This window comes from Balearica regulorum, chromosome 17 (genome assembly GCF_011004875.1).
Source record: "Balearica regulorum gibbericeps isolate bBalReg1 chromosome 17, bBalReg1.pri, whole genome shotgun sequence".
Classification (NCBI taxonomy): Eukaryota; Metazoa; Chordata; class Aves; order Gruiformes; family Gruidae; genus Balearica; species Balearica regulorum.
This window is the reverse complement of record NC_046200.1, coordinates 16,450,040-16,475,301: the sequence shown is the minus strand read 5'-3', so window position 1 is coordinate 16,475,301 and position 25,262 is coordinate 16,450,040. Positions and strand designations below refer to the sequence as shown.

At 56.3% G+C, this 25,262-nt stretch overlaps 2 protein-coding genes across 3 annotated transcripts in view; one reads left to right on the top strand and one right to left on the bottom strand.

Moving 5' to 3' along the window:
- Positions 1–520: 520 nt before the first annotated feature.
- On the bottom strand, positions 521–12,088 carry LOC104636983 (caspase recruitment domain-containing protein 8). The gene is made up of 11 exons (XM_075769745.1): positions 11,782–12,088; positions 11,203–11,241; positions 10,851–10,927; positions 10,379–10,444; positions 9,728–9,789; positions 9,424–9,644; positions 7,852–8,111; positions 7,129–7,254; positions 4,926–5,070; positions 3,681–3,722; positions 521–2,032 (listed from the first exon to the last, which is right to left on the bottom strand). Exons 1-11 carry the CDS (start codon positions 12,056–12,058, stop codon positions 1,770–1,772), a joined length of 1,578 nt encoding a protein of 525 aa, XP_075625860.1. The 5' UTR covers positions 12,059–12,088; the 3' UTR covers positions 521–1,769.
- Positions 12,089–14,241: 2,153 nt separating this feature from the next.
- The window catches only part of AIFM3 (AIF family member 3), a 46,339-nt gene continuing 35,318 nt past the window's right edge, over positions 14,242–25,262 (top strand). Inside the window, exons 1-2 of one of the 2 annotated variants that reach the window (XM_075769743.1) lie at positions 14,242–14,285; positions 23,111–23,263. In XM_075769743.1, coding sequence (XP_075625858.1) covers positions 23,233–23,263 — 31 coding nt within the window. In that variant the 5' untranslated portion in view covers positions 14,242–14,285; positions 23,111–23,232. Of the gene's footprint in view, positions 14,286–23,110; positions 23,264–25,262 lie in introns of those variants that run through there. The other variant, XM_075769744.1, reaches the window with a different exon arrangement.

Here is a 25,262-nt window from a genome sequence, read left to right as displayed (position 1 = left end):
CAGGCAGGGCGCTGCCGCCATCGGCACCGGCGCCCGGGACCCACATGGCACACTAGCCCCGTCCCCTCCTCTGGGCTGGCAGAGGCGTGAGGTGACTAGTGCAGGCACACGCACACGCGGGTTCCCCGAGCAGCGGCACGGCCCCTCTGTCCCCCAGCACCCCTGCCTGCACCCCAGCGCCCAGGCCAACCCCACGGCTCCTCGACTCAGCAGCTGGCCCAGCTTGAATTTTGCTGGCGAAGGCATGGGCGCTCCCACGCCCTGGTTTGGGGGGGATACTCTCGCCCCCCACCAGACGCACTGTCCAGCTCCAGCCGCACGAAGCCCCTCATCCACCTCCCACAGGCCAGTAGCTAGTTTTGGGGACACCATTCCCACCCCGTGGCTAGAGGTTAAAGCCCCCCCCCTCCCCGCTCCAGGGAGTGACACAAATCCCCTGACACACGAGGCTCTCACCAGTGGCTGGCACTTGGTCCTTGCAGCTCACGCTCAGGATGCAGAGTGAAACGACACAGAGAAATAGTTAAGAAAACATTTAATAAGAAAACATAAAAAGATGGAACAGGCCGTGGTGACCAGGCACAGGGCTCAGCCGTGGTTTATACCTGAGTGTCCCCTTTTATAGCCCCTTCTGCCCCCCCCACTTTGTTCCTCCTGGTTCCCCTTCCCGTCCCCACGGGTCCATTCCCACACCCCTCCCTGCCCGTGTCCGGGGTCCCACCGGTTCACCTGCTCAGCAGCGCTCTGCTATCCAGGTGTTCACGAGAAGGAGTAAATATAAAGTAGCACCTCAGGCAGCAATCTCATTTCCACCCCACAAAGCCACAGAGCATGTGGTGGGGACCATTTCACTCAGCATTCCCTGGAACCTCCTTTGAGCTTCAGAAGCTGCTGTCTCCACTTTGGCAGGTCTGAATTTCACCCAAGCTTGACCCAAAATGTCTCTTCTTAGATACTAGACACCAGAGCTGACTGCTCCTGCCTTGGCTGGTGTGAAGGCATCCACATGATCCAGAAAGGAACTGACTTTATGAATGAGAAGGATGTGATTTAAAAATAATCTGCTGGCTTTCTTTTGAATGTAAAGCGTCTGCTATTGAGTCAGACTTTCCCTGAAGATATGTGAACCCGTATCTCTTATCTTTGCTATTTTTTGTGGCTTCTTCACCCAGCTGCTGCTGGGGTCAGGATGCTTGTTTGCTTTTTCAATGAGATTTGGTCATTTGGGTAAACTAGACTGGAAGGAAACGAGGGGAAGGTTTGGTGTTGATATGGGTTCACATCAACACCTACAACTTGCCGTGGCTAGCACAGGAGAGCAAGTCTTTGCAGACAGCTCTGCACGGTAAAGTAGCTCTGCTCTTCCAGCCACAAGAGGTGCCATGGACACTGAGGATGGGGGGTGAGCTGGAGGTACCTGTTGTGATGGGAGCTCCTCTGCTAGCAGCTGCCTGGAGCTTCTGGAGAGGCAGAGGCCCTGTCTCAGGGAGGCAGACGGGTCCGAGGTATTGGCACTGGATTGGGAGCCAAGGTTTCTTGTTCCAGCAGCTTCTCACCAGTGGCCAACATGACAGTGGTTGTCCACTGCAGGCAACCGAGTCAGCCAAGCAAGGTAGCCCTTAGACCAGGCGGTTCAGGAGGCTTTCTGCTGCTTTGCACCGTGGATTTTGCATTGAAAAGTCAGGATTCAGGTGCTGGTAAACCTGACTGCCCTTCTGTTGTTCCCGTAGGCTGAGCCATGGGAGCAAAAGCAGTTTGCTGTTCCAGGCCTAGCTGGACTTCTCCAGGTCTGTGATGAGGTAGGGGTCTTTCATCCGGAGGATCTGGTAGAGCTGCTCCTGCGCCTCCAGCCCTTTCTTCTCAGCTAGCTCCAGCAAAACTTGGTTCTTCCTTTGGCTCGTATTTTGACCTTGCACCTCCTCTTCTTCATCGCTGTTGATGACGTTTGCATCCCGTAAGTGTAGCAGAATGGTGGAGAGCTGCCTCATCCTGGAGCAAAGCTCAGTCTTGTGCTGCTTCATGAAGGCTGCACCTAGCAGACACCAAGCCCACATTACTGTGCTGCACGTGGCCAGGCAACCGCAGGTGAGTACCATGTGAGTACCATGCTGCAGTACGTGGCATCCTAAGCCAGCGGACACCACAGCTGTGCACCGTCCCACAGCCACGTGTCTCCATCCCTCCACCAAGAAGGATGGGCACCTGCTGCACCAGCGGTGGGAGCGCTGAGGCAGGCAAGGAAGGGGGTGGGAACGTCAAGTCAGAGCTGGGGGAGGTGAGGTGGGTGGCAGCCCCCATCAGCTGCTGGCAACTGTCCCCTCTGGGATGCCTACAGTGTCTGGGCATGAAGTTACCGTCCTGCCCCCACCCTGCAAGGTGAGGAGCTCCTAACTCAGATCACAGGTCTGAAATCTCGCAGAATTGCAAGCGGTTTGTAAAGAAACAGAGATTGGAAAGGAGCCGACGCCAGTGGGGTGCTGAGCAAGCCATGGTCAGTGCAGTGGGCAGCGCTGCCCGGCTTCTCCTCCCAAGCCTCCACCCAGTCCTCCTCTGTGAGGCTGAAGTGCGCACCCATACGGGCATCTCCTTGTAGAATCACAGCCTGGTTTGGGTGGGCAGGGACCTCACAGCCCATCTGGTCCCACCCCTGCCATGGGCAGGGACACCCTCCACTAGCCCAGGTTGCCCAAAGCCCCATCCAACCTGGCCTTCAACACTGCCAGGGAGCCAGGGGCAGCCACAGCTTCTCTGGGCATCCTGTGCCAGGGCCTCAGCACCCTCACAGGGAAGGATTTCTTCCTTATGTCCAATCTAAACCTGCCCTCTTTCAGTTTAAAATTGTTGTCCCTTGTCCTGTCTTTGCTCTTGTCTGCCACCCTACTCTCCTGGTGCTCTTGGGCAGGTTGTAGGCCAGTGTGGTGACTCCATGTGCATGGCAGGGAAAAAGAATAACACCGAAATGTCCAAATTTGTGTCTATCTGAGCCAGGCCTATCTGCCTCAGCCAGTGGCTTAGCTGCCTGGGTGTCCTCTTCAATCTGGCCTTTCATTAGTAAGACGAGATACGAGAGGTAATGATGAAGTATTGTGGCCCTGGAGAAATTAGGTGGGGATAATAGCTGGAAGGCTGCTGAGCAGTATGTTGTTGTCACTGTGACTGAAGCAAGTGGAAAGCAAAGCCTCTTGGTCAGAAACTCCTGGAGCTGCCATCAAGGTGGACCTGCCGTCCCCTCTGCCCATGCCTGTTGTGGGCTCCTGCCCAGGGACGTCACTCCCGTGGAGAACGTTGCTGTTTGGCACAGGGGCTGTCAGCCCCCGAGCTGGCCATGTGGGACGCAGCAGCTGTACCACTTACTAGAACTCCAGTGAAATATTATTTACAGACCATGAACTGTACTAGCTGCAGCTCATTCTCTGTAACAACAGCATCTCTGTCCCCAGAGAGGGCAAACCAGTTTGGAGGGTCACCTGCACTATGCCACCATACCCACCAGCACGGCACAGGGAATGCTGCCAGCAAGGCACGAATAAAAGCTGAGGTTGCAGCTTTCAAGGCTTTTTGTCCAGAAACTATCATAAGGATGGGAAAAGAGACTGATGTCTGCTTTAAACCAGAGGATGGTGAGCTCCAAAGAAACAGATTCAGACTCTAGAGATGCAGCTCTGAAACACAGTACTGACCTGACAAGGTCTTGGAGACACAGGCAGGAAGATTAATATCACCTGAAAGAGAAAGGAGAGGCATCACTGAATATGCCGTCACTGAAATGATGGTGCCTGATCCTCCACGACATCCTCCTGAGGCGCCTAATCCCCACCAAGCCATTAGCCATTCCTCCTACTGATCCTGCCCATCTGTGGAGAACCCAACAAAAGCTCCTGGGCTCTGCACGGCTGTAGGTGTTACTTTTAGGAGGTGCAGGATTAGACTAACAGAGAAGGGGTCTGAAGGCACGCTGAGCAGCACCATACCCTGCGCCTGTGAGATGCTGCTGCCTGCAGTTCCTCTGCCAAGCTTTCCCACAGGGGAGCCCATGGGTGGGTATTGCTACGTGAAGTTGATGGCATGTGCGGTGGCTGCTGAGCCGACCTGGCAGCAGCTGGGCAGAGAGGTGTGGAGATTAGGAACCTGCTGCTCCAGAGCTGGGTACACTTCTGTCCTCCCAGAGGACACACGAACACGAGTCTTGGCACTCGCCATCGCTAACCCTGCTCCTTCTGCCTCCATCATCTGCTGTCCTGACCGAAGTTCTGCATGGGACCCAAGTCAACCCTAAAGCAGAACAGCTGTAAGCGACAGTCTCTTGATGCCACCAGAGTGCAGTCCCCACACCATCACCAGGCGTGCTGCATGCCACGTTCGTGATGCTGCTGCAAGCAGAGACGCATGGTGAAGGCAGGCTCTGGTCCATCTGGCATTGCCCCAATCCTTTGCGCTCTGGGTGCTGTTTCACACCCTGGTGTCTCACCCAGCAAATGTGGAGTAGTGGTGCTGGCCGGAACATGTAGTTTTTTAAGATGCTGATTTTCACTAAAATTTGGGTATTCTCCTTACTTCCTCTGCATTGCACACTGGTTGCGCTAGCACGTCCGTGGGTGTTCGTTACACTATCGGACTTTTAAAACTAAGTCAGATTTCTATGCAAACAGTAGCCAAGAGAACAGAGAGACGCCGATAGCTCTGTCACGCTCTCTTAAACCCCAGCATCTGAAAATCCATATTAAATCTGAACCTCTGGTCTACTGACACTGGGGAATCCTTTCGGGTCTCTATTCTTCAGTGGCCAATTGCTGCATACGCAGGGTTTGCTTTCCCTGCAGGACGCGTGGATGACTGTGACCACAAAATGCCTGAGGTCTCCTTGGGTGGTGTGCCTCAGCTTTTGCTAGGGCGAACGAGCCCCTAGAAGGACCTGCTGCTCCTACCTGACCTCAGTGATGCCCTCCAGACCACAGTGTTATTGCGTGTGTCCGTCATAAGAAGCCCAATTTCCTCTGCCATGTTCCTGATGTAGATCTCGACAAAGAGCTGCTGTTCCTTTGGACTCTTGTAGCAAAATGGCAAGTGTGGCTGTAAAGGTAAGAAGCAAGCTGAGTCCCTGTCACCATGGGGAGCTGCAGTGAATTCACGTACATCATCCTATATTTCCCAGCCATACCAGCAAGAGGAAAGACAAGGGAGGATGCACATGTCAGGGCTTTTCTGTGCTGCCAGTATCACCAATTTTGGTTGGAAGTGACCCCTGGAATGTCTTGTCTGACCTACCTCTCAAAGATGGACCAATGTCAAGTCTAGATCTGCTCAGCTGGGGCTTTGTCTAGTTGAGTACCAAAAACCTCAAAGAACAGAGATTTACCACCTTCTAACCTTCTCTGATGGCTGCGGCTCCACCAAGTGATAAAATTTTTCCTAACATTTGGCCTGAACTTCCCAGGTTGCAGCCTATGGCTTTTACCACTTTTACCTGACACTGCCAAGAGCTTGGCTCTGTCATCTTTACCACTGGTCTTCAAGGCAGAGTGCCCTGGTCATTCCAGGAAGTGGGAAAACCAAACCCTACCTTGTAATTCATGGGTTTAAGACTGTCTCTGAATTAAGTTGAAGGCCCCAGCTGTTGGAGCTACACGCAGCTCAGTACCAGAGTTGTAGCTGCAAGGGGGGGGTGTTGAATAAGGGGGAAGGGAGGGGTGCCATTCAGAGGAACCTGGAAAGGCTGGAGAACTTAGCTGGCAGGAAGCTCATGCAATTTGGCGAAGGCAAACGTAGGAGTCCTTCATCTGGGACGGAATAGTCCCACAGCAGACAGGAGCCTGGGCACAGGGTGGACACAGAAAGCAGCTTCACCGTGAAGGACTCCGGAGTCCTGGCTGACGTGCAAGTTGCGCAGGAGCGAGCAGTGTGCTCGCTCGAATACAGCCACATCCCAGGCTGTATTCGCAAGACCACAGCCAGCACAGTGAGGTCAGGGATTCCTTCCCTCTGTTCAGCACCTGTGAGATCACACTTGGGCACTGGGTCCAGTTTGGGGTTTCCCAATACAAGACAGACATGGATGTACTGGAGCAAGGCCAGCTCCAGGCTGGAGTGCGCGATATGCAAGCAGAGGCAGGGGGAATTGGGTTTGTTTGACATGGAGAAGAGAAAGTCATGGGGAGAACTAATAACTGTCTTTAACTATGTGAAGGACAACTAAAGAAAAGACAGAGCAAGCCTCCTGAGGTGCGCAGTGATGAGAGGAGAGGCAACAGGCACAGGCTGCAGCAAGGGAAACTCCGGTGAGATAATAGGGGAAAAAATCACAATGACTAGAGACCCAGAGAAGCTGTGGTATCTCCATCCTTGGAGATATTCAACCTTGACCGGACATGGCCTTGAGCACCTTGATGTAACTTTAAAACTCACATGCTTTGAGCAAGAGGTTGGACCGGAGACCTCCTGAGGTCCCATCCAGCCTCAGTTTCTCTGATTGCCTTTTCATGGTTATGGTGCAGCACAGACCTATGAAAGGAGATTTTCATAACCAGCCATGAATGTGCCATTGGACTGTCATCAGCTGCTCTCAGGATATCACAAAGTCCTGTGTAAAACAAGTAACCACAAGGACTAAATGGCCAAATCTTCCCCGATTTTCCCAGCCATTGTAATCTGATTGCCACAGGGCATGGTGCTCAAAATCAGAAATCCTCAAATGGAGTTTCAGTAGAGAAAGAAGTCATGTCACATCATGGCACAGAGACAAAGTCTCTCTCCAGACCTACTCCTAAGCTGAAGGAAACTCACTGCAAGGTGAAGGTGAAGATGAAGGACTTGGGACCACAGGTGAGTCAACACCTCTGAAATTCCTTCTTGATATGCAGCTATGGTAAGTCCAACAAGTCCCACATTGTGATTTCTGCCATAAGGAAAGACAAACGCAGCCCCTTTGGGGGTTTGGGGTGTGCTCCGTGCTCCTTCTGGGGATGTGTATCATGAAATACCCTTGGTACCTATAACCACTACAGCTCCCTGCACCTCTGGCTCTGTGACCTAGTAAGATGGATTCTTAGCAGAATATGGCTGAAAACAGGGACTTCTTGTACTTTCTCTTTAACTGGGGGGGGGAATAAAAAAGGGAACAATCCCACTTACTTCAGGTGTTATCACCACAAAATTTGTACTGGTCACCCGGTAAACACGGCCAAAGAACAGAGGGTTGAATGGAGGAGGCTTGGGAATAAGCTTTGAATTCCAATTCATTTCTTGTCTTTCAATGGCCTGCAAACATCAAGCATCACTTTTGAGAGAGGAAAAAAAAAAAAAGAGCTGTGAACTGGAGGTAGCCCTCAGAAAGTCAAGAAGAGAAGAGATCGACTGATGGACCCGGTCAGAACAGACGCTGAACACGTGTTGCAGGCGGTGCTGTGCTTCAGGGGCCAGGCAGCACCCGCTGTGCAGGCAGGAACACGGGCAGGGTGATGCACTGTCACTCTGCACAAGAGGGTAAGGGCTTGCACGCCACAAGAGAGCGGCATGCAGCTGCCTATTGCTGTTCCTGGCAGCGGCCAGCAAGTCCCACATCTGCTCCGCGTAGCAGAGCGTCTCATGCCACAGTTTCATGCGTGCTAGGACACGCTGTCCTAGCTGAAAGCACGGAGAGCGATTCCTGGAGGCATCTGTGCAAGAGGAGAGCGAGGGAGGCAGGAGCAAGGATGCTGTCCTGTGGTGGGAGATGGGGGCACAGGACTGGGTGTGAATCAGAGGCTGGTGGCAGCAAAACTGGGAGGCATCTCTGCTTATCAAATCCAGTCCCTGCTACTGCGGCCACCCCAGATGTCATACTCTTTTAACCTGGCTGAGCAACCTCTGTCTTACCTGCTTCACAGAGTTGTCATCTGGGATCAGGTAGAGGTGAAGAGTCGTGCTTGCAGCACTGAGCTGCTGGAAGATGAGCACCAAGGAGTGCATAGGGAATGAATTTAGGGTTGAACGTAACCTCCTCCAAAGCACCCCAAGTAGTGAGAAGCTGGGATTCTCCAGGACAGCAGAGAAAGCAACCAGTCTGGTCGGTCTCTCCAGGGTCATCTTCCCAGATTTAAAATGGGCAATGGAACACAGGCTGGTATTTACGTCTTCTGCAAGACAGGTAACAAGTTCTGTTTAGTCGTCCTGGCACCCTCTCAGGCTGCCTCCTTCTCTTTAAGGCTTTAGCAGCAGCAGGAGACATGTGCCCACACACGATGACATGCTCTGCTTTGGGTGCCATGCATGCCCTGGGTGTCAGGGATTCGGCAGGGACCACCTTTGGCAGTCTTCCTGCGGGCGCAGAAAACTGCAAATCTGAAGGTGGCAGCTTGGGACCATGAGAACTGTCAGACTGCACCCGTGCAGCGTCCTGCGTACAAGCACCACACCACCACGTACTGGGGAGGGAGATGGTCGCTGCGTGACAAGTCACTCTGGTTTTTGATCAGCCTGAACATCCGGAGGTGACATCCTGGGATGACTGGGTCAGAGAGCTCTGCTGATGCCCAGTCACCCAGCCTATCTCTGGAGCAGACTTTGCTATTAACCTGACAGATTAATCCAATTGCAACGTTTTGCTTAGCACAGCCGTGTCAGTGAAGAGTACGTAGAACCACTTTTTGGATGACACAGCTGTGCTTGCCAGGTCCTGGGTAGGAAATAGAGCCACGCAACAAGAAACTCCTTTGACAGTGTGCTCTGTTCCGAGGGGACACAGACCTGCCAGGAAGTCCCTCGGCCAGCGCACCCAGTGCCTGTGTCAGGGCCCCCGAGCATGGGGGACTGGGACTCCCCTGATGCTCTCCAGCCCAGCTGCAGGTGCTGATGCTCCTTCCCCGCTCATTAACAGCAGCTCGTTAAGAGCACTGCAGGGCAGAGGACCCAGATCCAAGCCTTGCAGCTCCTCATGTTGCCTGGGTGAAAATGGGCAATGTCATTGCACTTACTGTTCTGCCCAGGCCAGCTCTGACTTATCGCATCCCACCTTGGGGAGGTCCAGCCTGTGGGTAGGTGCAGCTGGCCGGCTCCCGTCCCAGTGGAGCAGAGCAGGGACGGTCATTGCCATCCACAGCTGCCATAGATGCAAAGAGCCGCAATCCTCCCCGGGGCTGATGTGCAGCTGGGCTGGGGTTAGTGCCTGGGGTCATCACGGTGGCTGGGAGGAGAGGGTGGGCGAGGAGGTGGTGGTGGTGTGGAGCGGGAGCTGGGGAAGGGACCACTGTGAAGGCTTGACAGAAAGTGAGAGAAGGATGAAGGATGCCAAAGCAAAGCAGAGGAATACAAGGGAGCACAGGGGACCTTGGAGGGAAGGGACCATTCGGCTCTGTCTGGGGAGAGGTTTCCAAGGAGTCAGAGATGCCCCTGGGTAGGGACAGGCTGAGGGATGGTGGCTTGGGACCCAGGTCCCTGCGGCTGCTCTACCTGCCAGGCAGATGAAGTGGGGGAGATGCACCGCCCGCACGATGCCGGGCTGCGCCTCGATGCGGAAGAGGGGTCCGGCGGGCGCCCACAGTTCCTGGTCAGCCTTGCTCAGGTGCTTGGTCCAGGTCCCGTATCTGTAGGTGATGGTCACTGCCGACCTCACCTCGAAGCTGAGGCCTGTGATGGAGCACTGGAAGACGCCTGCACCAGGGAGGTGAGCTCTGCAGGTGGGAGGGACGACAGGCTCGTGCCACCTGGGACGGGGCTTTTGGAATGTGCTCCCGCTTCGCCCGACAGCTCTTACCGGTACGTGGTGTGGTACTTAAAAGTGTCTTGGGTTATCTCCGGCGTCACTTCTGGAAGATTCTGCAACACAAGCGTGGCCCAGTTTGGGACTGAGTGGGGTGTTGCGCACTGGGAGCTGCTCGCAGGAGGCGTGCTGGGATTTACGGTGAAGCGCGATGCAGCTTGGCGTGAGAGCTCAGCACCTCGCAAGCAGCAGCAGGGGATCAGCAACTGCTGCCTGTGCCCAGAAAGGCATCACTCTCATCAGTGAGGAGGTCAGAAAAATCATTGACTGGCAACTCCTCTGCCCTCGGATCTGAAATAAGCACTGGCGATGTCTGAGGCTCATGACCCCTTTAATGCAGATCCCCGTAGTAGTGCCCAAGAGAAATCCTGCATGCAGGCACAGCAAGGAGGACTGAACTCTTAGCCCCACTTGGTTAGATGCCACTAGGGTGTGGAAGGCATCGGTTAGTCCGTGCATCCCCCATGCATCAGCAGGAAAGATAATGGATGGACACGCAGAGCAGCTCCTGGAGCTCCAAACTACGTGTTTCACCCACTGATTTTTAGGATGCATTTTGCAAATGGGAATTCCAGATAGGAAAGTTTCTGTTTCCCGAGAGAGAAAATGTTGTTGGTCGCTGACTTTCTTACAAAAAGCTCTTACCTCCCCCATGCAGCGCCAGCAGTTTCCCTGCAGTGGTGAGCCCAGGTTCAGCCAGTCATAGCTCTCCTGCGGAGGGGAACATAGGGGAAAGCACTCAAAAGCTGTATTTCTCCCCTCCAGCCACGCTTGCCTGCTGGAGGCAGGAGGAGAGGTCTTCTGAGAGCATGAGCAGCATCCGCAGCATCAGGTGTAGTGCCGGCCCCGCTCCCTGCTCCTCCAGGGAATAAAACAGGCTGGTGCGGGAGCTGTGCCCGCCTGGTCTGCCAGCAGGATGAGGTCCCTCTCCTGGGAACCAGGGCAGCACCCACCAGCTCCTGCCACCCGGTGCGGTGCTGCGGTGGCAATGGGTAGTGCGGGACCCCCCATCTGCAGGGCTGGCTGTGAGCCTGTGCGCTGCCGCTGTGCCTTCCCAGCCCCGCGGTGCTCCACTCGGGCACCCCAGCCTCAGGCATCGTGTCCTGCAAGACCTCACCTCTGTGCTCCCCGAGGCCTTCTCTGTCAGAAATTTGGGAGGGTCTGCCACCAGCTTCTTTAGGGCTAAGCCTGTGACTGGAACAACAGGAAGACCCTGTCATTTTTGCCTCGTGTTTGGGAGAAGAAGCCATCCTCAAGCAGCTTTCACCCAACCCTCCCCATCCCATTAGCTGTACCACCCCACCCTGTGTAGCAGCACGTGCTCCCACATCTACCGCAACCTCCTCCAGGAGCCCCTGCAGGGACATGCTCACCACCATGCAGTGAGTTGAGGACCTATGCTCACCACCATGCAGCTCCACCAGCCCCGCTGCACCAGGCTGTCAGTGAGGACCAGGGCATGACCTTACCTGGTAATTCAGATTTGACACCCGCACCACCACCTCGTACTGCAACAGCAAAACAAAACAGAGGAGAGCTCAGGAGCCAGGTCGTGTCCAGAAGAGCACGCCATCCTCTGCCCATTCTCTCCCTCTTCTTCACGCCTTTGCTGTGAAACCTGTTCCTGCTGGTTCGTGCCCACTTGCACCAAGCTGCCGGGCACCAGGAATCCCACCCAGCTGCCCGTCCCAGGAGGGCAGCACACTGCAGGGCTGAGAACACATTCCCAGCCTCCGCCTCTCCATCCCTCCCCGCTGCCATGCAGAGAGCAGATTTCTTGCTTGGCTTCCAGCAGCAGAGTCCTTCCTCTTCCTCCTGCCTTCCTCCTGCATAGGCGCATCCCTGGGCCCTCACCTTCCTCCCGCCTTCCAGTGCAAGCATGCTCTAGCTGCCTGGTGCAACGCAGCTGCCGCTGCCTTGCCCTCTCCCTCCTGCCTGCGGTCCTGGCCAGGGCCCCTCCTTGGGAGACACCCTGATCTGCACCCGCTCCCCCTCTGCCACCTCCAGATGGACCCTCACCCACCTGCCCTGGGCCGCCCTGCACTTACTTCTTAGTCTATAGTGCAATAAGCAGTTGGGTGTGATTTTATAGTGTCGCAGGGTCAGGTGGTCCTCCATTTGTCTGCTGTCGTAGATCAGCGCTCCTGTCTCGGGGATCAGGGAGGAGTCCTGTGCGTTCAGCTTGGCCTTAAGCTCCCACACGCTGTCATCCAGAGATGCTGTCACTGGCAATGTTTTTCCATGTAAATTCTTAACGAAGATGGAGAACTCGCCGGGGTTGTCGGCCGCCTGCTGCTGCTCCGCCATGGCGTCTCTTTCAGCCATCCCCGAAGATCTGAGGCTCCGGCTCTGTCACTTCCCGAGAAACTGAAAGTGCTGGGTGATGTCAGGGCTGACCCGCTGTCAAAGCGCCTTCATGCCTCGGCTGAGTGCTCCTCCTCCTGCCCACAGCCCCTGCCTGCACCCGGCTTTCTCCCCTGCCTGCACAGGTTCTCTCCCTGCCTGCACTGGGTTTTTTTCCCTGCCTGCACCAGGCTTTCTCCCCTGGGCTGCTCCATTTGCACAACCTCTCTCCCTTGTTACCTTCCCTTTCCCCTTCTCCCCCACCCGGCTCCTATTCCGGGATTTCTTTCCCTGGGGAAGGCAGGGCAGAGCCGTGCAGGCAAGGCAGAGCGTTTTCCCAGGGGAACAGTGCATCAGAGGCTTGGATCCAGCCTGGAAAGTCTGGGGGTGCCAGAAGGTCTCCCACTGGGTTATGGGGTCACCCCAGCGCCTGCCCTTCACCCTCTCCCCAGCACATCCCTGCCCTCCGTTTCCTGCCAGCCCGGCGTGTGCCCAAGCTGGGCAGGACATGGCTCTGCCTGCCCCAGGATGCACGGGGGACCAGCTTGTTCCCGTCCCTGCTGCAGCGGCGAGGGTAGTCTGAGGTGGTGGGAGGTGCAGAGCTGGCAGGGAGCTGAGGGTGGGCAGCACGGTGGGCAGCTGCCTGGCACTGCTGGCATGGCCCTGTCAGCCCCCTCCCTGTCAGGCACTGCTGTTCCCCTCAGGGCAGCCCCCAGGCCCTGCCCCACAGCACCCACTGCCCCCTCCCCAGCAGCCCCAGGATGGCTGAGCACCCTGCCACACACCCCAGGGCATCTGGGGCAGCCCAGGAGCTGGGCAGGAGGGGCAGGACCTGCCGGCAACATTCAGGGCTCCCTCTCCCTGGCAGAGGGGCAACAAGGACATTTTGGTGACCAACCCTGCGGTCCAGGCAGCGCCCAGTGTGGGAGTGGTGTCAGGGTGATGGAGTCAGTGCCCAGAGCCCAAGGCTGTGCTCCAAGAGACGGCGATGGCAGGGGCATGCACTGCCCAGCAGCTCTGCAGTATTTATGGGGAAGGGAGGCCCCACAGCCTCCCCTCGGGGCGGGGGCTGCCCACATGCCTTGCCCTGGCCCAGTCACCCCATTGCAGGCAGAGCTGCATCTCCCGCTGTTCCTGGGGCAGCGCAGCCCCACCGTGCTGCTGGTGTCTTGCCGTCTCTCCCTGGGACTGATGCACTTGGCTCCTCAAGGTGCAGTGAAATGCCCCAAATCTTGTACGCTTGTAGCGTCAGCCGAGCCTGACCACCCGTGGCCGGCTGACAGAGCTTGCTGTTGGGATACTTCCCTGCAAAGCGATCCATCGAGTCCTTCCAAGGCCCAGTCCTTGCTGTTGGGTTGGCAGCTGCATGGGAGTGTTTCTCCACATTAGAGGTCAAACATCCTGCATGGCGGGTTGGGAAATGGAGGTGGCCCTTGGCTGCCACGGGTCCCCGCTGCCAGCAGTACCACATCCTGTGGGATGAGCTCTGCACCGTCCGCAGGCTCCATCTGTAGGTAGTTTTTCTTAACAGCAGTGAAAACCGCAGGTGAACAGCCCAGTTCAGCCTCTCGTCCCATTTGCAGCAGGGAGCAAGGAACTAAAGCTGTGCATCAGAGGGCACTGAACCCCCCGGGACGAGCTCGGGAGTCGTATACTCAGGGTGTAAGAGCAGTGACCCGAGGCAGTCTGAGCTGGGGGAGAAAAAAACCTTCCTCCGTATCCAGGGTGTTCTCAAAAGTCATAGCGGGAAAGTAAAGGACGTATTTGGGGCGTGCAACAAGAAAAGGCACACGGAGATGCTGACGCTCTACCGAACAGGGGGTGAGAGAGAAGGAAAATAGTTTACTGGGCAGAACGGAAACGTGCCGGGCAGGAGGGGGACGAGATCCCCGTCTGCGGGGCGAGGGCCGGGAAACCTCAGTCCCGAAGGAAAAAGAAAAGCGAGCGACCCGGCGGGCTGTTGCCGAGCGGCAGCGATACCCCTGGCTGCAGGCGGCGGTGCCCAGCCCCGCTCCGCGCCTCTCTGCGTGCCCGGGGCCAGCGCGGCCGCCCCGCGCCGCGGCGTCCCGGGACGGGGAAGGGCCGGTGGGGACCCGCGCGCCCCGCTGCTGCCGCGCGCCCCGCCCCGCCCCGCTCCGTTCCGCCCCGCCCCGGGGCGGCCGCGCGCCCGCCACCGCCCGCAGCGCCGGTCCCCGCGGCGGCTGCCCAGGTAAGTGCCGGGGGGGGGGGCAGCGGGGCCCCGTCCCGGAGGTCGTCCCGGGGGTGGGGGGGCGGGGTGGGGGGGGGCTCCCGGTGTGGGGGTGCTGCCCAGGACCGACGTCTGCGCCTCCGGTGCGGAGGATCGGGCGGTGGGAGCCGCCGCTGCCCCCCGCCCCAAGGCGCGGGCATACCGGGGGGGGGGGGGGGGGGGGGGGGGGGCGCGGAGGCGGCGCACCGGACCCGGAGGCTCCTCTGCAGCGGGAGCTGCCGGCGAGGCCGGGGGAGAGGTGGCCGGTGGCCGCCGCAGCGGTGCGGGAGCGCCGCTTGTTTTCGCATCTCTCGAGATGCGGCAGTTGCTGAAGAAATCGCAGCAGCGACAAACCGGGCTGCGATCGCTGCCGGGGGAGAAGCCGCGTTTCGCCTGAACCCCCGGTTTTGGGGTCCCTGTCCCCCTGCCCCAGTGTGTCCTCCAAGTTTGTTTGTCCCCGTTTTGGGGGGCCGTAGCCTCACCTGGGCAAACACCCTGCTTGCACGGAGCAGCAGCTGGGGGCTGGCGAGACGCAGGCAGCCCGAGCGATGCTCGCAGGTGCCAATCTGCCTTTGCAAGAGCGCGCGGGGAAATGGCATTAGCAGAAGCGTGGGTAACCGCACGGCCTCCTGTGAGAGGGAACGTCCAACTCCGAGTGCGGTGGATGGAAGCTGAAATTTGGTGGTGGTGTGCTTTAGCTGTTAGTCTTGGAAAGCATTGCCATCATAAACTCCTTTTGCACTGCTTGCAGCTTCTGTAGGGAACACGGTTTTCTCTTGTGCAATCGTGAACCGGCAGTGATGGCCAGCAAGAGGAGGACCTGGCTGCCTGTAATAGAGTGATTTGAGAATTAAAACTCTTTTGTGTTGTGAAATGGTTTGATTTGTGCATCAAGCAGCCTGTACCTGGAGAGAATTTTCAGCATTTGCACTTTTTATTGGCGTACCTTTGAGATCTGAACCAAATCTCACGTTTAATTATTACTTTCAGAATATTTCCAATTCAACTTGCAGAGGACGTGTTTGGAGGGGGGGCAATGACAGTGCTGCCGAAGGAGCCTTTAACCTGGAGCCCATAAATTGCTGAAGCAGCAGTCAGTAAAACGGTTGTGGCTAATTGCAGTCTGACACAGTGTTCCCGCTGTGCCTCTTCGGGAGCCGGCGGGGCACGTTAAACGGCAGCTCTGTAGCTCTCTGCGCTGCCGCTGACACAAACGCCTGACGACAAGGTGACAAGGCGAAGTGCGCTCGGCCGGGGCCGTGCAGCCCATCAGCGGGGCTGTGAGCTGCTCTCCGCGTCTTGCGGTGTGAGTTTTGTTTCTGTTTCTTGGGGCCATCCGAAAGCAAACGACCTGGCAAAGCCAAACCCGGTGTTTGCTCCAGGTGGGTGCAAAGCAAAACTCGGTCCCCACCAGGAAGCAGCTGCAGAGGTGAAGGTTTGGCAGGGAGGGGTGTGCTGAGGAGCGGGCAGGGACTGGGGGCTCCCGGGGAGTCAAGGCGGTGGAAGGAGCAGGAGGGGAAGGAGGGGACCCGTGGGGCTGTGACGGTGTCAGAATCGCGGGGTGTCAGCAGCTGGGGGACCCCTGGAGCAGGGGCTGGGCAGCAGGGTTGGGATGGGTATGGAAATGGCAGGAAACTGGGAGCAGGAGGGTTGGGAAGGGGGAACTGGCTGGAGAGCTGTCCAGGGGGAAACAAGGGAGTAGAGAGCTGGAGAGGTAAAGGAGATGTTGGGGTGCCGGGGAGAGGAGAGAAGGGGGTGCCAGCCCCCTTGAGTTTGGCTCATCTGCTGCATGGGCAGGGGGTGGGCAGCGATGCACGTCCCGTCCCTGAGAGCAGTGTGATGGTGCCGTGGGTGCAGCATCTTTCAGGTGGAGGGATGGGAGGCAGTTAGTTTCGCCCACTAATGAGGGTGCTTCCCCCCGGTTGGGCACCCCGTGCTGGGAGGCCGGTCTGTGGAAGCACTGGGAGCTGGGGCTGGGCGGGTTGTGGGAGCCCCATGCTCACCCTTTGTAGTGCAATTCCTGAAAAAAGTGATAGCTTCAGGAGAGAGACCCGTCTATTTTTACCCCTAAATTATTTTAAAAATACAAGTTCTCCCTGCCCTAAAAACATTGTCCCATCACGCTTTCTTTTGTGTGACTTGGTTGTCTGCCCACTGGCTTTTTCCAGGCTTTTCTTGCGGCAGGCGAACCCTGTGCACGTCCCTGGGGTCAGAACAGGGCTGCTGCGTGTTGCCTTGAAGACACAGAGCATGCAGCATGGTCTGTGGAGTGTGGGGAAGGGCCTTGGGACCCCTGATGCTGTGGCCACACCTGGGCTGTGCTCAGGGTCCCGCATCCAGAGGAGAGACCTGCTTTCTTTGGCAGCAGAGCCCAGCTCGTCCTGGAGATGGGGCAGTTTGACTCTGCTTGGCCAGACCTTGCAGGGAACCGGAGCTCCTGATGCCTAACTGGGGAGTTTCTCCTCGGGGTGGTGGGCTGTGGCAGCTTGGCCATGCCCAGGGTGGTGCAACGGGTGGAGGATGGACCCCTGGGTGGGCAGGGAGGGAGGCTGTGGGCAGCTCGGGGTGTCGGCAGGACTTTGTGCCAGTTGGTGCTTGGTGGAGCCGCTCTCAGCAGGGCGGTGGAGATGTCAGGAAGGTGCCTGTGGGCTCTGCGACACTGTAGGTGCGGCTGTGCTCAGACAACAACTGCAGCCCAAATGCTGTCTCACCACCGCCCGTGCCGCGCAGTGGGGAGCGTGGTCTGTGCCGGCTCCTGCTGTGCCAGGCTGTGCCGGGGTGGACCGGGACTGCTCCAAACCGGTGGCCCATGGAGACCGGCTGCTTTTGGGGAGGGCAGGAGGTCAGCTGCAGGAGGGTGCTGTTGGGCCTCTGGCTGAAGCCTGGTCCCTGGCAGGGCTGGGAGGCATGGCAGGAGTTCTGGGAGTCATGCCAGGGTTCCTGGGAAGCGGGAGCGTACTTGGGCAGAGGCAGGCGTGCTGGCCAGTGGGCTGCAGGGACTCCTGGGGTCCACGTTATATATTTGTATTAATGGCCTCAGCCCACAAAGCAGCAGATGCTGCTGAAACTTGCCGAGGAGGTGGAGGTGAGAAGCGTTGCCGGTGGCTGGAGATGCCCCACCAAAAAGAGATGGAGGAGAAGTGGGGCACGAGGCTGTGCGTAGGCGAGCAAGAGTGAAACAGGAGCTGACCTTCAGGAGACGATGGAGAAGGACAGTGTGGGTGTACTCATCAGGGACGGAGGGACGAGGAGTCACGACTCTTCAATCTTTCTCACATTGCTGCGCCAGGCATGGGAGGACCTGGTGGAGGGTGGTGGCCCACCGCATAGTTCTGGCAATCACCATGGGAGTCAGACTAGAGCAAATCCCCAGAAAAGTAAGAGAAATGGGCAGCCCTTGTCTTAGGAGGACACTGGGAGTGTGAATCTGGTGTGTGGGGGCTGGTGGCATGGTTGGGGGGTACATGGTGGGTCAGGCTGGGTATGTACCTGGCTGGGATGGAGACACACAGGGCGATGCGTGGGGCTGGGAGATGGGGTCCACTGCTGGGTGCCATCGCATGGGGTGAGGAGGAGGGTGGGAAACGAGGGCTCTGGGTCCCGGTGAAGTTCAGGACTCGTTGGGCAGGGAAGGTGCCCTGCGCCCAAGGAGAAGAGCCCAGGCTGCCCTGCGGGCCGGGCTGTGCTTTGAGGGACGCGATGGAGAGGCCGTGGTGGGGTCTGCACTTCACTTGGTTTACAGGGTGTGTCTGAAACGGGTCTGCTGCTGGGACTGCTCCACGGTTCCCGCTGGGCCTTGTGTTAAAAACAATATTTTGCACGTATGGAGAATTGGCAAGGAGGCAGCTCTGCGGTAGATAGGGTACAGCTTGGGATCAAGGGTTGTTTTTTTCCACAGCGGGAACCAGAGTCAGAGCCAGCTCTTCCCTTCAAGTATGGACAGTGCCACCAGATGCTCTGAGCCTCCAGCCACCCCCTCCTCTTGTGGTCCTGCTTTGGGGGGTGCAGCCTGTGGAGCCGGATCTCGCTCTTGGTCCTCCTTGCTCTGCAGAGCGGGCAAGGCTGTTTGCAGACAAGCGAGTCTTCCAGGAGATGTGGAGCTGCCGCATGTCCTCTGTTCCCTGCCGTGCGTGGCATTGCATGCGGTAGGTGAGGGACCAAGGAGCGCAGGGCAGAATGTCCAGGCTTATAGATAAGAAAGTTTTGCTTTCTTGCTTTTGAAGATCGATTCTGTTCAGAATAAAGAGTTCACATGGAAAACCAGCCATGTGGGATGACCAGCCAGAATCTCACCTGAGCAGGAAGTGTGGCAGAAAAAGGCCATTATTGATAGACATCAGGGACCTTCCTAACACTCCAGGTGTCTGTTGGGGGGGGTATCCCCGAGTACAGGTGCTTCCACTGACTTTTTTCTCCTGGCCATAGGCCCTTCTCTCAGACCTAGGTGTGTTGTGTCAGCTGGTGAGATCTAAGCGTGCAGAGCACAAGGGTGTTGGTGAGACCCATTTTAGGTGTCGTTATACTGGGCAGGAGAGAAATGACTCTGACGTGCTCTGACATGGACTCTTCAGAGACATCCACGAAGGATGTCCTGAGAAGAAAGTGCTGAGTTCTTCAAATGGTGATAATATCGCTGTGAGTCCAAAAACTATCTGCAGTAACTGATAATGCTTCTGAAGGACAAAGTTCTTGAGGCAGAAATAGGCATATGTTTGCAGACAACAGAACTGAGATACAATAAAAAGAAAATTTTATTGTATGCAGGGGCAGTTAAAAATCAGCAGCTCCTGTTGAGCGTGGAGCTGTAGGACATTGCCTTACAAGACCTATGCTACAAATGACTGAACACTAGAAAAACAAAGCTGCCACGGGGAAGAGAGGCGGAGAGATGACGGACACAGCTGGACTCTCGGTCCTGCAACAACAGCAGGGAATCGCTGGCCAGAAATGGCCCTGAGGAGCCCTGCAAGGGGCCGTGCTCAGTGCTGCAGAGGAAGGTCAAATACCCCCAGGGACCTGTGCAAATCTGCCCATGGGGAAAACCTCCTTCCTGACCCCAGAACCGGTGATCGGCTGTTCCCTGGGTCTGTGAGCAAGATTTGCCGCCCGTCCCCTGGGGCTGCCGTGGCTCCAGGGGACACCAGCACTGCCCAACCCCTTCCCTCCCTCCCCTGGAAGCATCTCAGGGACTTCCAAGCATGGCAAAATACTCCAGAAAGGATAGGCCTGGGAGAAAAGATATCATTCCCCATCCCTGCAGGAGACCATTGGATGCTCCAAAGTGTTGAGATCGTGAACATCTTTAAACATCTCCACTTCCCATTTCTAATGGGTGCTGCATCTAGCAATGGAAGAGGTGTGAATGGGGAGCTCTGGGGTGGTCTCTGACTGCCAAGAATGGATTTTCTTGTTCTTTGTAGACTATTGAGTCTTCTTCCACTGATACCCACCTGAAAGGGCCTGGTACCCTTGGGGACCCCCAGGTGTTAGTGGGTCCTCTCATGTCATGAATCACATTAGGTCCATTCTCCAGAGCTTAAAGCAGGATTAAGGTCATATCCAGGTCGGTATCTCACCCTGCTCAGAGCTGGAATTGGATCAGATGACCACCAGAGACCTCTTCCAGCCTAAATTCTTCCATGATCCTGCGGCTACCGCATTGTGGCCTCTGCCTTCTCTGGCCTCGCACCCACCAGCCCCTTGTGCGAGGAGATCACATCAGTCTTCTGGATGACATTGGGAGCCCCCACATCACTCAGGGGAGGAGATGGGAGAAGATGTGGGGAGGGGAGGGGAGATGTGGGGCCAGGGCTTGAGAGAAGGGGTTCAGTGGGGTGGGGAGGGGATGGAGCTGCCCTGGCGGGTGGCAGGACCCCCCTCTCAAGAGATTCTGGCTGGGGGGGACAGCAATGGACCAGGGGTGGGGGCTTGTGCTGGGTGAGTAGGAAGGGAACGAGAAGCAGCCCTCTCTCACTCCTTCAGTTACATCATGTTGTATATGAGCTTATTCCCCTTTCCTAACAGAGAGGAGATTTTGGCCATGACTCCTGCAGGATCCAGCTCTGGGTCGGTACCTCTGGATGCGGGCAGTGGTGACATGATCCCGTTGTGTCTCGTGAGCCGGTACGGCAGGGCAGGCTGGTGTCGTTCAGCTGGGTCTCGGGTCACTTTTCTGAAACATCTGAAACACTGCTGGGTGTGGGCAGCCAGACGGCTTCACCTCTGGTAGCGTCAGCTGAAATCCTACCAAGAACGGTTTTGCTTTTGCCTGGTTAACTGCAGAGTGGAGGAGGGACACCCAGCAATGTTCTCTGTGCTCTGCTCTGACCTGCTCTCGGAGGTGGTGGGTGGCTCAGTCAGCCTGTGCCTCCGAAGGGCCCAGGGGCACCATCAGTGGGGAGGCTGGGAGATGTGAAATGGGCCTGAGGGGATGGCTTCAGATTGCCATCTTTAAGGTCGGAACAAAGCAAAGGCATCTCAGACAAATGGCTGATATTCAGGGATGGGGTATCCCAAAATCCCTCCCAAAACCAGCTGGACTAGCTGGAAACCAGTCTTACGGCCATCCCACTACACATCAGCATCTCTGGGGGGTTTGGAGAAGATCGAGGCATCCTCTGGTGAGGCACATTCGGCACCCACCCTCCTGCCATCCACCCCGCCACCTGCCCGGGTGGTTGGGGTCCCCGCTGTGCTCCCCCACGTGCGCGGCACCCCCAGGGCTTGCTGCGGTGCTGCCCGGGCACTGCCTGCCTGCAGCGTGGCCCTGTCCTGCCGCCACAGCGTCCGCTTTCTGCTGCAGCAAACGGCGGCTCTGGGTCGGTTTGCTGGTGAGTCAGTCGGCTGCGGTGGACCTCGGGGTGGGCTGGTTGCCCTGCGGCAGAAAGCCCAGGCTCTGTGTACCTTACGGTATCGTTTCAGCTTTCTCCGCGCAGCTCACATGTCTTGTTGGCACGTTCTGCTCACGGCGGCATCTCAGTTTGGTATGAACTCACTCAGGTGCAGTTTTACTTTCCCTTCTCGCTTGATGCTGGGGATGTCCTGGTTGTCCCCCCCAGCTCCTCTTTGGCACTCGCCTCCCGCCTCCTTTTTTGCCAACCTTTGCGTGATATTTTATTATATGTTTTACACTGAAGTGTTGTCCTGTATCACTGATACATCAATGGCTTGAGACTGTTTCTCTGATAGAAAGCCATTTTCCCTTTCTTCCTGCCAGTTTTGGCAAAGGGCCATGCAGCAGTTACTGCATGTGACTTCTCCGCTGCGTTTTTCCCTGGCACTCCCAAATCTTCTTCTGCCCTCGTGCACCTTCTTGCATGGCATTTTTTTCCATTTGCTCTCGCATAAATATCAGTGTGCTGCTTTCCTTGGATGCTCTTGCTCTTGCGAGAAGAGTTCTTGGCTCTTCCCCGCTCCGTTTAATGTTCCCCCGTTGCAAATGAGCTCGTTCAGCGGCTCCGCACACGTCAGATTGCACTTTGTAGTCTGTAGTCTGCTCTTTGTGTGTTTTTTGTCCTGTTAATAGTCCGTCCCAAACTGGTGCCCTCAGTGCCCGTTACCAAATGGCACGTGTCCGCTGTGCACCGTGTGGCAAGGCACCGGTCTCTTCTTCCTCTGTAGCCTGCGCTACTCGGCGTGCTGCAGGCTTTGAAGGTTCTCCTGCCACGCACCTGGGACTTGGTGGTGGTCGTGCCGTGCACGGCAGAAGGGGAGTCTGAAGGTGCACGGGAAGGAGTGTGCGTGGTTTGGAGGGGTATAGCTGAAAACGGGGGGATACGTCCAGGTGTTTTGAGTGGATGCTTAAGTAAAGGGTTGGAATTGCAGTGCTGGGCATCTGTCTGCTGGCACTTCTGTATTTTTTTCTCGTCGGAGAGATCCTGAGGCACTTTCTAAGCTGTGGAAAAGCTTACTTTGCCTGTGTTAAAATATCCTTTGGAAATGGTTTTAATTTCCTGCCCGTGTCGGAAGGCTTTGTGAAAAATATATGGCAAAACCATAGTAAATCAGTTCAAGTACGAGTATAAATGGGTAAAATTAATTAAATGTTCTATTTTATTGATAGTTGTGTTGTATGAATCTTTGCTGGTTTCAGTCAAGGAATAAGACCGAAAAGGTTTATCCTAATTCTTAGTCCGTACGAAATCTGAGAGCACTGTCAGTCAAAGCTAAATGACATAAACACAACTTGAAGTGGTTTGCCTGTCCCACTTAAACATAAAAAAAATTTGTCTTAATCGTACACAAATTTGGGTTTTGGTGCAAAATGGCCTGATATTGAAAACCCTTTCTCAAATAAATAAGTGTTCCAAAGCAAATGGGATTTCTGCAGGAATAAGCATTACTGGACAGGGGGAACTTGCAGGACTGGGCGATAAAAGTAGGTTTCTTTTTTCCATCACCTAATAATGAAGAAAAAAACCTGACTGAAATGTATTTATGGTTTAATCATTGTATTTGGGCTGTGACCTATGTGCTTAGAGATTTGATTTCCAAAGGCAGGGCTTTGGGAAGTTATTAAAGTCTGAACATAAATGATACGAGGGTTTTTGTAATTTTAAACTTTTAAAGGATGATTGAATTGATAAACATCATAACTGAATTTACCGGTGACCCCAGTTTTCCCCTTGTCACGTGGGTCACCAGGGGTGCTCAGTGCTCCGCGCACCCATTGTGCTGGTGCTGCCCGGCTCCTGCCTGTGGCTGTTGGTGCCGGCAGCAGCACTGCTCACCGGCTTTCCCTCCCCTCCCTGCGGCCCCCGCCATCCCTGCCGGTACCGGTTCTCACGGAGCTTTTCTACCCAACGCAGGTCGTGAACGACGGCTGGAGCCCGGGACGACGTGAGCGGGCAGTTTATCATGCGAGGATGTGCCCGCGCCCTCGCTGACCTGCCTGCCGTCCCCGTCCCCGCTGCCTGTCCCGGCCGGCGCCATGGGAGGATGCTTCTCCAGGCCCAAACCAGGTGACTGCCCTCCATCGCCGTGTCCCCATCCCGCCGTCCCCATGGGGAGAAGTAGGTCAGCAGCGGAGGCTGGCCGGGGGAATGTTAATTCTCGGCTCCCGCAGGGAGGATTACCGGCCCATTAATCCCCCCAAATTCCTCGGCGCTCTCGCTCCCAGGCAGGGAGCTGTGCGGGGGCTGCAGCGGTGCTGGGGGGCGAGGTGGGGGGAGAGCTCAGCCCGCACCCTGCAACCCCATCAAACACCTGCCGCCAGCCCTTCCCCATCCAGTCTCCTCGTACCCCGCCGCCCTCCCTGCCTCTGCCTTCCTGCAGCGCCCGGGCTGGGTTTGTGCGATAGTGTCCCCGCAGGGACGTGTGTGGCTCCAGCGCCTGCCTTGCTGCCGTGGCTTTGCCACTCGCTGGCCAGCCCAAGTTTTGTCCTTGCTGGAAGGGAACGACCAGGGACGGAGCAGGATTTGCTGGTGCTTTCTCAGTCCCACCACCCAGGCCAGGTCCTGGGGCTGCTCCGCTCTCTGGATTTTATTTTCTTGGGGAAGCTTGTCCACGTGTGCTGCCTCTGGCGGGGAAAGCAGCTGTAGGCACCTGGACATCAAGGATGTTCCCCTTGCCCTGCATGGGGCTGGATGGGCTCCCCGTTCGGCAAAGGTGGGCGCACGTAGGAGAGGAAGGGGCTGCGGTGCAGGCTGCGTAGGCAAACTGGCTGCTCGAGGGAGGGCTGGTGTGGAAGTGCCAACGTTAAGCCTTGTCCTGAGCCCCTGCCAGCAGCGTGGGCACAAGCAGGCGCCGTGTGGTCGCCCGGGCTCGTCGTACCCGGCGGCACCTGCATCGCCCCAGCACTGGTCCCCAGGGAGCGATGCTGGTGCAGTCGGCGCTGCCGAAGCCACCTTGGAGGAGAGCTCCCGGGCAAGGGGAGTCGGGTCGCGGCAGTCAGATCAGTCAGCATCCACAGGCAGCCTTTGTGGGTGGAAAAATGTCTTTTGGGGACCTTGTATTGGGAATTTGTCTTCATTGACTCAGGCAGTGGGGGTTTCAGGCTGGACTCGAAAGGTCAGAGGGGCGATAACAAGTCGTGTCTGCAACCCACCGAGCACCCCGCTGAGTGAGGGTCCTCTTTGCAAGGCACAAGGGGAAAATAAAGGTGGTTTTCTGCCCTTGACCTGGACTGTGGTTGTTTTTTGGGTCGTTGCAGTGCCAAGGTAATAGGGCACTGGAGACTGTGAACTGTAAGTTTTCTTTCATGAAAACCCACGCTGTTTATATCCTTCCTTGAAATGTTTAAGGAGCGAAAACGCATCCAGGAACAAATGCCTTTGTTGACTAAACTTCTAACAAACTCTGCTGGCAGTTTCACTTTATTTCGTATACCATCAGCAACATTGTGTTTCACCTTGGAGCGGTGCAGGAATAAAAGCGCTCTGCAGGCATGTTTCCTGAACTGCAGATTTTCATGTAGAGCTGTATTTGCATAGCAGGGCTGAATGACTGAAAATGCCATCCCGTAATGTAAGGCTCTCTCTGCAGCTCTGGTCTGATTAGCAGTCTTCAAAGGCTTTTGACAAGCCTTTCCCCAGCCCCTGGTTAGCACCCCGCTGACTGCGGTGCTTCATCTCGGTGGTTAGAAAACCTGCCAACACGGTGAGGTAAACAGATGCATTTGCAGATACCACTTGTTCTGGCAAAGAGGCTTCACAGCCTTTTAATGACATTCGTCGTTCCCATTCCTTGTGGGAACTGTGCACCATCAGAGCTGAGTAGTGGACTTTCCTGTTTCTAAAAATCTACCTCTGCCCTGTACGAATGAGAAGCAAATCATGCAGGGACAGAACAGAGCTGTTTTCTCCATCAGTGCTGTTTTGACACGAAGGGAGTATTTCAGATGCAGCCTGAAGTCAACAGAATTTATTTAGACACTCGTGAAAGATGTATATGAGGTCCTTACCTGCTCCATCTTTTGGTATCTGAGAGAGACCCTCAGTCCCGCTGAGCAGCCTCAGCATT